At 36.7% G+C, this 11,732-nt stretch overlaps 1 protein-coding gene across 1 annotated transcript; it reads right to left on the bottom strand.

The window, feature by feature from the left end:
* Positions 1 to 3,811: 3,811 nt before the first annotated feature.
* LOC138868266 (uncharacterized) lies at positions 3,812 to 4,330 on the bottom strand. The gene has a single exon (XM_070145806.1). It carries the CDS (start codon positions 4,328 to 4,330, stop codon positions 3,812 to 3,814), a length of 519 nt encoding a protein of 172 aa, XP_070001907.1.
* Positions 4,331 to 11,732: the final 7,402 nt, after the last annotated feature.

Raw genomic sequence — 11,732 nt, 5'->3', positions numbered from 1 at the left:
AAATTTTTCTCCGAACTCAAAAAGCAAGATTATTTTGAATGGAACGAAGATTGCCAACAAGCCCTTAGAAATTTAAAAGCTTACTTGTCAAATCCACCACTATTGGCAAAACCAAAAGATGGAGAAAAGCTACTCGTCTATTTGGCCGTATCAGAAGTTGCGGTAAGTGTTGTTTTAGTCCGTGAGGACCAAGGTAAACAATCTCCTATCTATTATGTAAGCAAGTCTTTATTAGATGCTGAAACACGATATCCACAACTGGAAAAATTAGCATTAGCTTTGATCATGGCATCTAGAAAATTAAGACCTTATTTTCAATGTCATCCTATTGTTGTAGTTACTGCTTTTCCATTACGAAACATTTTGCATAAACATGAATTGTCAGGGAGTTTAGCAAAATAGGCTATAGAATTAAGTGAATACGAAATCATTTATCAACCTAGGACTACTATAAAATCTGAAGTATTAGCCGATTTCGTAGCTGATTTTAGCCAAGGGATGCATTTAGAAGCAGAAAAAGAATTACAAGTTTTTAATGGTGCAAACCCGGGGACTTGGATTTTATTCACTGATGGTTCATCTAATATAAAAGGAACAGGCCAAGGGATAGTTATCATACCACCTACGGGTGAGATTATTAGACAGGCTATAAAAATCATTCTATAACTAACAATGAAGCAGAGTATGAGGCTGTAATTGCAGGTCTAGAATTGGCACGAGAACTCGGCATAACACAGATTATAATCAAAAGTGATTCTCAACTCGTGGTCAATCAAATGCTGGGGACTTATACAGCTAGGGAGACACAAATGCAAGAATATATCAAAAAGGTACGGGAACTAATAAAGCAATTCCAAACTTGGAAAGTAATGCAGATCCCAAGAGATGAGAATGTGGAGGCAGATGCTTTAGCTAATCTCGCATCTGCATCACACGTAGCAAATGACGCAAATGCTTCAGCCGTACATTTATTTCATTCCATTCTCGAACTTGATGAGAATGAGGTAAATTTTAATCATTTAACATGGGATTGGAGAAACGAAATTATTGCTTTTTTACAGCGTGGAACCGTGCCTGCTGACAAAAGAAAAGCTTATGCACTTCGCAAAAAAGCTGCTCGTTACTGTTTACATCAAGGAAATCTTTATCGAAAAATGTTCGGTGGGCCATTAGCAAGGTGTCTCAGACCTTCCCAAATAGAATATGTGATGAGAGAAGTACATGAAGGACATTGTGAAAATCACGCAGGAGGAAGGTCGCTGGTAAAAACGCTGATTCGAGCAGGGTATTATTGGCCTAAAATGGAAGAAGAAGCAAACATTTCGTGTCCAAGTGTGATAAATGTCAAAGATACGGCAATAATATGCATATACCAGCTGAGCTATTGCACCCTGTTATAGCCCCGTGGCCCTCTATGAAATGGGGAATGGATATCGTAGGTGCATTGCCACAAACAAAATGTTAGGTGAAATTTCTACTTGTACTTACAGATTATTATACTAAATGGGTAGAAGCAGGAGCATTTAAACAGGTACGAGAGAAGGAAGTTAAAGACTTAATTTGGAGAAATATAATATGCCGTTTTGGAACACCAAAGGAAATCGTGTGTGACAACGGTCCGCAATTCATAGGAGCTCAAATTACTAAATTTTTTCAAAGTTGGCAAATTAAAAGGATAACATCTACACCATATCATCCAGTGGGTAATGAACAAGCGGAATCCACAAACAAGGTCATTATCAACAATTTGAAGAAAAGGTTATAGGATTGAAAAGGTAATTGGCCTGAGGTATTACCTGGAGTATTATGGGCTTATCGTACAACGACAAAAATAAGCACGAGAGAAACACCCTTTTCAATGGTTTATGGTGTGGAGGCTTTAATTCCAGTTGAAATAGGAGAACCGAGCATGCGGTACGTTCAAGCAACAGAGGAATCAAATGATGAAGAGATACGGGTGAATCTTGATTTTCTCGAAGGAAGAAGAGAAGCTGCACTAATAAGGATGGCAGCATAAAAGCAAGTAATTGAACGGTATTATAACAGGAAAGCACGCCTCATATTCTTTAAAATTGGGGACTTCGTGCTTAAAAAGGTGTTCTAATCTACAAAAGCTGCTAATTCAGGAAAGCTAAGTCCAACATGGGAAGGACCCTACAAAGTTCGTGACATTGCGCGAAAAGGAGCATACGAGTTGGAGACAATGGATGGCAAGGTTCTACCCTCGCATTGGAATGCTATCCACCCAAAGAGATTTTATTTCTGAAAAAAGTACCTACGATCAGGTATCGCTGTATTAGAATATTTCTTTGAATTGTTAAAATTTTACTAACGATTTTAGATGCTAGGCAAAAACCCTAACTCGTGCCAAATGATGAGTCACGACCTGCACGGCAAAATGGAATATTCTAAAATTCCCAGCCCAGGGTTACAAATTCTAATGGAAATACACACGGGTGAGGCAGTCTTCATCTTTAACCGCACCTCCGAGTCCTGTATGTTTTTTTGTTTTCAGGAAAAAAGACCAAATTGTGAGAAACAAACAAGTGCTCGAGGCTTCATACTTCAGCTCTCAAACACTTGGGGGACTGCATATTGTACACAAATACGTGCGGTAAGACGGAGACGTAAATTGAAACAAGTATCGAGCAGAAGTTACGGAACCTCAGCATTCATCATTGTGTTTTTTCATATCAAAACAAAGGAAGATGCAAAACATTCATCGTAGTGTTCTTTCCCATGAGAACAACGGAATCACCTCTCAAACCCTTCCTAATGCATTAAGATAGGGTCATGACTATGTATTGAAACAGGTTATAAGGAAAAACCTTGTTGAATAGTATTTACTTTATAAAATCTGTTGCAAGAAAAACAGTTATGAGAAAGTTATAGATGTATCTCAATACATGTAATATTCAAAAGCTTGTCCAAGTTCATGAATAAAAACTTGTCAAAGTTGTTTCAAACATAACATGTGTGTTCCTATTTCTTTCATCGTATTATAACACCATTATGAAGTTGAGACGTCTTCTTCATTAAGTGTCAATATATAAAAGGGCCCTCTTTGATAAACCTCATGTTAATAAGTCATGAGGAGAATCATAAAGCATTTTCAAAGGATTAAAATGCTAAACTATTCTATAAGTCCTGAGTAGATAAGGAAAAGGCAAGAATAGAGCACATTGAAGTACTAACCAACTTCTTGATATAATTAAAAAGACTAAGTAAGAACTTAGTCAACAAAAAGTTTATACAAATGCCCCATTATGATAACTGGGGACTTTCACCAAAAACTCCCTTAAAAAAAAACTAAGGGATAAAACCATCATCCAACAAAGAAAGTAAAAACAAAATCTGGAAATTTAACTAGTCACTGAAGGGGTTGGCACATCAGAAGTTGCAATATTAATTTTTTGGTGAAACAACCATAGGAACGGTGACAACTTCTGAAGAAGCAGCAACAGGAGCGGTTTCATCTAGGCTTGAAGTGTTAGGTTCAACGAGGGGAGCAAGAGTCACGGAAGTTCCAGCTTCCATAGATTGAGTCGTAGAAATTTCACCCTCGGAAGGTGGAATTGCAACATCTTCAACTTCAACTTCCACAGCAACGGCTTCGTCATTTACTGGTTCCTTAGCCACGGGAGCTTCAATTGTCGGAGAAGGAAAGTCAAATGATTGTTGGGTTCTTTCAATGGTTTCTAAAACTTTGGCCAACTCTGAGTCTAAGTCAAAGTTTTCTTGACTGGCCTCCATTAAAGCATCACGACGAGAGTTTAAGAAAGCCCAACTCACCTCTAAATCAAACTTCTCCTCAAGAAGTCCATACTCCCTTTCCCACATAGCAAGATAATTCTTTTAACACTTGATGTTCAGTTAAATAAGAATCAAGGGAAGCTTCAAGGGAGTCATGGGAACTTTCTAAGGCATGTACTTTGTCAGAGGAGATCCTTAAATCAGCTTGAACTTGAGTCAAGTTCTGCACTAATTCTCCTGCATATTCTTCTTTCTTGTCCAAGAGTGCCTTGAGTTCTCTGATTTCTTCACTTGACTTTGATAATTGTTCTGAAAAGCAACATTCAAGGCGCTCCTTGTCTTTTTCAAATTGACTTGAAGAAGCTTTGGCAACTGCTAGCTCAGAAGTCAGACTTCGCTTTTGCTGCTCCAGGTGATTTCTACTATCTAGCAATTCTTCTATGGTTCCCTGAGCATTCTCAAACTGCTCTTTCCAATTATCTGCTTCTAGCTGGGCTCTCTTGGCTATTTCCTCAGCCTCGTGGATAGACTTTTCAGATTCACGAGTTTTCTTTTCTAGAAGGGAAATTCTTCCCATCAATTCTGTACCAATGAGGTTAGCCTACAGTGACAACTCATAGAAATAAGAATTTAGAGATAAAAAAAAAAGCTTGTTAGTAAGTAGAAGGAAAAAAAATACCTTCAAAGTACAATGAACTATGTCATCATCAGAGTTAAGAAACTGTGTCTGCTCATCTTCTTCTTCTCAATATCTCCAATCAAAGGCCTAAGCCAGGCATCTGCTCCACCAGACTTCCTTAAAAGACTGTTATTAGCAGGAACTTCAAGTGTAACGCTCCTTATAGCCAAGCTTCTGCTACTAGAACCCTCCTCTGCATGTTGAACAGAGGGAGGGGGGGCTATAGAAGGAGGAGCGGTAGAAGAAGTGAAAATAACAGGAGTCAAAGGACTCGAAACAGGTAAGGAATCAGAGACAGGCAAGAGAGCAAAAATAGATAAGGGAGCAGGAACAGATAGAATGGGCAAGGAAGCACTTGAAACCAACAGAGGAATAGAAGGAATGAGAACAGAAGAAGAAAAAGGAATTTCATCTAAAACTGGACCTAGTTCTCCACTTTCAAAACCACCAACAAAGAGGCATTGAATAGATTCATTGGTGTCCCTCGGAGTGGTTTCATCATCAGAAGGAATGCTAACAGGTTCGGTAAGAGAGGCACGGACAGGGGTAACTTCAGCTTCATCCTCGGAAACGATGTGTCTCCTAACTCTTGGTCTAGCTATTAAAGAGGTGTCTTCATCTTCATCATTCTCAGAATCCTCTTCTACAACTTTCCTCTTTGATAGTGTAGCTTGAGTTCTCTCCAAAGAGAGTGAAGTACCAGAAGAGGCTCGAAGGGCAATAGCTACTTCAGCTGTCATTCCTCGAATAGCAAATCCTGACAAAAAGAAGGATGAGAAAAGTTAGAAACAAGAAAGGACTTAACATACAAAAATGCATAAAGAGATGCATACCGTGAGTTTTCACTTTCCAACCATGTAAACTGGAAATGGATTTCCAAGTTCTTGCCTCCATAGGCACGGCTTTCAAGATTGAATCTACCCAACCACGGAAATTAGGAACGGGTTCCACATCTCCCATAGTTGCTATAGAAAAGCAAAAAGAGACGAAATTAGAAAAGAAATTGAAATTCTTAAAGATAGGTACGGTAAGTAAAAAAAACTTACGTGCAAAGTTCCACTTCTCAGGGAAGGGGATATTTGTTTCACCCACCAAATCAACTGTGCGAACAGCAATGTAACGAGTGTACCACCCACCATCCTTGTCATCTTCAGGGCTTACCAAGACCCTTTTACTTCTTGCAGTTAAAGTAAAAAACCCATGGCGGAATAATTTGGGGTGGTAAAGATGAATAAGATGGGTAAAGGTAAAGCTAACATTAGTTTTTACAGACAAATATCTCAAACAAGCCACTGCTCTCCATACAAGGGGCCAATTTGTCCCAAACAAATTTTGAAAAAGCGACAGAAATCAAGTATAACTGGGTCAATAGCAGGTATAAATCCCAAAGTGAAGGGATAAGTATAAACAAAAGAAAATCCAATCCTAAAAGAAGATATTCTTTGGTTTGGATTAGGGATCACTATACGAAGATCACTTCTCCAGTTGCAATCTTTTCAAACAATAGAAATCAAAGGTTCAGTGATTAGAGAAGGAAAAGTGTCAGCTTTCTCTAAATTAACAACTTGATCACGAAGATATTTCCTATCATTCTCAAAGGACAAGTCATTGGGTACTATTTCCTCAACTAAAGGCTCTTGAAGAGGCTCAGATTGTTCTTTACCTTTAGAAGAGGATTTCTTAGTGATAGAACCTCTAGAAATTGTGCTAAAACTAGAAGAAGGAGTGATGGAACTAGAGGAACCACCACGAACGGATCCTAGGCTACGAAGCCTGCCACCTCTACCCCTTCTATGTCTTACAGGGGCATTGGGGAAGCTAACAAGAATTGAGATTCTCTTAGGGTTAGGATTCGGAGATGCCATTGCAGAGGAAGGATGGAATAAAGGAGAAAGGAATAAAAGTAAAGAGTAAAGTATATGTTAAGGGTTTATGAAGAAGAAGACGAAGGAAAAAAGGTTAAATATGTATATAATAGCAACCGTCAAACAAAGAAGCGTAACGATGGAAAGCCTATAATAAAGGCAACTATCACTTCGTAAATAGAGGAGACGAAGAAGCCTTGGAAAAAGGCTGTAGAATTACATACATATCAGTAGGTGACACGTGTGCAGAGCATTAAATAGAAAAGACAACCGAAGCGTCAGTACTGACATAGCATTGATTACGGCGAAAATTCCCCACTTCGTGAAGATCCACTTCCCAAATATTTAATTGATAAATTAATGGAAAGTGGGGGAACTATCTGTATTGGAAAAAAACTGAATCTAAATATTGAAGATAACGTGTCATGACACATGGACTGGTCAAAAGGTCAAAACGCAATAAATAGCCAAGAGGCACGGGAGACAACAGATATGAGGAGAAGAAAACAACATAGGTGTGGACTGTTACTCAAATAGGTACGAGTCTCGTACCTATTCGAGTCATTTAAAGACCGAAGATCGGAAGAAGGTGAAGATACGAATCTGATGACGTAAAAGAGTCTAAATACAGCATTAAATATCAAATACGTTAGAGAATCTGAATTAAATAGAAATGATTGTGTAACGTTTCTTTTAATGTCATTTATTGCTCATAATTGCCTCATTAAGACAAAGGCATTACATCTTCTCCTAGAATCAACTATAAAAGGAGAAGGACTCAACATCTGTAAGGACAAGAAATATTATTGAGATTACACTGAAATACAAAATTACTTATTACTTTATTATTCTCAAAAGTCTTTTATTATTTTCGTCTCCAGATTATCAGTAACCCGAATTTCTCCATATTTCTAAGCTTTGACCAAAGACTCAGATTTTTTGTTAAACACTTCTATGACCGATGCTACCGTAGTCAACGGTCCAAGCTTAAATGGCTTATCTGTCTGAATAATTGGTATCCTACATGGACACCTGCGGAATAGGATATATGAAGATTGGATAACGTGCATGAGGACTTGTTCCATTTGAGCATGAAAAACTTAAGATGGTCAATGACCATACTATTAATTACGATGGACTCCACATGCTGATACGTTATGTTTTTCAAAGGCAAACTTCTCAAGCATCTTTGACATTCTTCTATGGTCAATGGTTATACTATATATGTCAGCATGAAAAAGCATCCACAAGAAATGGCTAGTTTTAACTTCAGATGGTAAAACAAAACATTTAATGCACAACATATCAACCACCGGCAAGTATCATACAGACGATCAAGCAGAGTTGTATAAGTACCAGGACCTTCACAGATATGATGGCCACACTTGTTAACTGAAATCAAATGTGAGTACGTAAAACTAAGTAAAGGGGAACGAATTTATAGTAGGATTTTAGATGGATAATGGGCCCAACAATTAAATTGATTTATGCTATAATGAAATAGAATTTCATTTGCAGAAGTTGCAGTAAATAAATATTTTTATCCTATAATATTTTAGTAGAGCCAAAATTATTTAAAAACAATTAATACACATACATGAATAAAAGTGATTATGTATTGATCTGTTGTAATATGTTAAAATATGCAGCTTGAAGTGAATTTTGCCAAGGAAACTGCTACAGGCTAATAGTAATTTTACCTGAATTTTCTTCTTCATATATATTGTTGTTTTCATAATTTGACTTTGACGCATGTAAAATATTATATTTGCTAAATCTCTGAATGGCATAAGAAACATTCCCTTGATCTATACATATAGAAAGAAATAATTATTTTTAACATTAATGCCGCAATTAACAAAATTGTAAAGAACATAATTTGTTAATTATGTTTATATGTACCTTGTTTTGCCATATGTGGTTAATGAATAATAGCCTGTGGAATACAATTAGTAGTTAATATCGTATTCTAATTCAGCTAAAACACACACAATACAAAGAATACACCGAGTAAAATTGATATCTAAATATTATATATGCTATGCCAGCAAAAGTTATTCCTTATTGTTTAAAAGAAAATAGAAACTTCAACGATAAATAACTATCTAGAATACGGGAAAAAGAGCTTATATTTCTTAGAGAATGCAACAACACTAATCCTTTTCAATTTTGACTTTTTTGCAAACTATTGGGTTGTTGATGTCTTCTTCGACTTTTTTGGTCTTCTTGATTCCTGTTTCTGTTTGTATCTCTTCATCTATTTCAATTGCAGCAATTTTTTCAACTTCCTGGATCTCCCCCGCAATAAATCGTCTTCCATCTCGATCGCCGCCATTTTTGGAATCAATTTTGACAAGAAAGGTGAACTCTTTTTCCAGACTCAACACCAATTTGCGATAAAATTTGGATTCTTCTTTCTATACAAAATAGAGTAAATTAGTTAAGATTGGATAAGGTATTCAAACCACACAAATGCCACTAATTTGTATATTTTGTAATGGTGTAATCAAGAGACAATCTGACCTTTTGAGATATTGATTGTATATACGTTGTAACATCACAACCAAGCAAGTATCTTGTAGATTCAAACAATGTAACATAACAACGTTCTTTCTTATCAAACACCTTAAGCTTTAGAATATACCTACAAATTCATACATAATCAAGCAATTAGCTCATTTATTGATATGTGAAAATGTAGAGAAAAAATTGAATTTTTTTATGTGTTTTACCTTTCCTGGTAATCAACATTCTCGATGCCACAACGATGACATTTTGCAATATTATTTATAACGTCCACTTTCTTGTAACATTTCTTGCAAGAAGAATACCATGGTTCATCTTGGTTCATTATATCTTTTATTCTTGTATTAAATTTAAAATATGTATAATGCAAATAAATATAAAAAAATAGGTTAGATAGGACATTTTTAAAAAGTATAAATATTAAGTAGTTGGAAGAATTTACCTCTTTATTGTCGAACGAATCATCTTTGATGTCCTCAATCTTTACTTCTCGATCATTTTTCAATTGTATACTTGGCAATAAACTAATATCTATGTTTTTTGGGTTCTTGTAGTCATGCCTGCATATTGTGTAATTAGTAAATAATAATAACTATATTTTACTAAGATTGCTTAAACTTAAAAAAAAAAAACTAAGCAAATATTACCATTTTTGGAGAGCTACCGCCTTTTCAAACTTTAGATTTATCATTATACTACTAACGTATGTAGTAGATATTGAAAAATTTCCTTCACAAATAAAAAAAAGGTTAAATGTAATATAAAATTCTACAATTTTGTCACAACCCAAATCCCGGTCGTGATGGCGCCCAGCACACTACTAGGCAAGCCCGACCATTATTCAACACTTAACCCAATTTATCAAAAATAGCGGAAAGAAATATCAATTAAGCAAGATTAAAGTACTGAAGAATTTAACAAAATACACAATATAATCTCACTAGGACCCGGTGTCACGAATCTGAGCCTCTAGAATACAGAATATCATCCTAATACATGGTATATCCAAAGTCTGATAATGCAGAAATAAAGAGATAGGATAGGAGGGAGAAGATCAATGGCTGCGAACGTCGTGCAACTACCTCGATACTCCCAGAAGCTGGATCTGCTGATCAACTGGATCTACTGAGCCTGAGACTGCCCTGGATCTGCACACAAGGTGCAGGGAGTAAAGTGAGTACTCCGACCCAATGATTAATAAAAGTAACTACAGTCCAACGATAAGAAAATCCAGGAAATACACAAAGTAAGCTACAATCCGAATATACAACAACATATGGAACTGAGCAACTAAACACCAGTATAAATACAAATACATTAATGCAATGCAATGCATATGATGGTACATTCTAGTACCCACTGCGGCGTGCAGCCCGAGCCATCCATATTTATTTATCGTCGACGGCGCTCACGGGGGGTGTGTACAAACTCCGGAGGGGCTCCTACAACCCAAGCGCAATATCTTGGTCAGTCATTGTTACCTGACCGGTCAGCCATTGTTACCTGACCAATTTATATCATACAGTACCATTGTTACCACTGTTCAAGTATATCATCCAGTGTTATTGTTACCACTATTTCAGGTATATCACACAGTATCACTGTTACCACTGTTTCAAGTATATCACACAGTGTCATTGTTACCACTATTTCCAGTATATCACACAGTGTCATTGTTACCACTGTTTCAAGTCACTTTATAATCAGTCTAGAAAATAATATAATAAGCCCCTTGAGCATTTACAAAACAGAAGTTCCCATCCCGGAATACATTTAAAAATATCATTTAAGTTTTCAACACATAGAATTATGGCTGAGTTTGCAAAACAGCATTTAAAACCTTGGCCTGAAATTAAATGATATGCAAATCATGCTAAGCAGTAATATCAATCCTCGAAGGATTTTACAAATCGGCACAAGGCCCCAAACATGGCATCAAGCCCAGTAATATCAATAAAGTGTGTATATCAATCACCAGTATAGTATAAACATCACACGGGATGGACCAAGTCACAATCTCCAATAGTATCCGACCCCGCACTCACCATGGAATGCGTTTCACACCTCAATATAGCGTAACAATGTGAAAGTCTGGGGTTTCAAACCCTTAGAATAGCATTTACATCTATTACTCACCTCTAACCGGCCGTAGACTAGTCCGCAATGCCCTTTCCTCTTGAATCGACCTCTTCGCGCGTCGAATCTAGTCAAAACCACAACGAATACGTTACAATAGGCTAAGGGAATATAACCCAATCAAAAAGACTCGAAAAATGTCGAAAATCCCGAAATTAGCAAAACCCGAGCCCCGGGCCCACGTCTCGAAATTCAGAAATTTTTACATCAATACGACCCTTATCTCGCCACGAGTCTATACATACCAAATTCACAAAAATCGGAGTTCATTTGACCCCTCAAATCACCATTTAATTCTCTTAAGTTTCAAGCCCTAAACCACCATTTTTGTCCATAAATTACTTGAGTTTTCAGCTCTAATCCATGTATTTAACTTGGAAATAAGTAGAAACAACTCACCTTTGATGCTTGATGAAATCCCCCTTGAAATTCTCTCCAAAATAATCCAAGCCAAATGAAAGAAATAAGCCAAATCCGTGTTTAAAAGAATCTGTCCGTGCTTCGTCGAGTTGTACCTTGCACTTGTGCTATACAAGTTGTACATCCTATTAAAATTGTTTCTTGTCGGACACCTTCTGTTTAAACACCCATAACGTCTTGTATAAATATCCAAATGACAAACGGTTTGAATATTTAGAAACTAGACTCAACGATCTTTAATTTGATAGGTTGTACACCATATAACTCTTTATATATCCCGAGATATGAGCTTCTAAATCGGCTCCATGAAATCAGAAAATTTCTGGAGAAACTGCTCCACCAGTCATCTTTAA

Source organism: Nicotiana sylvestris, chromosome 5 (genome assembly GCF_000393655.2).
Source record: "Nicotiana sylvestris chromosome 5, ASM39365v2, whole genome shotgun sequence".
In the NCBI taxonomy this organism is placed as follows: domain Eukaryota; kingdom Viridiplantae; phylum Streptophyta; class Magnoliopsida; order Solanales; family Solanaceae; genus Nicotiana; species Nicotiana sylvestris.
Note: the sequence above shows the minus strand (reverse complement) of the source record. Positions and strands in the feature narration are given on the sequence as shown.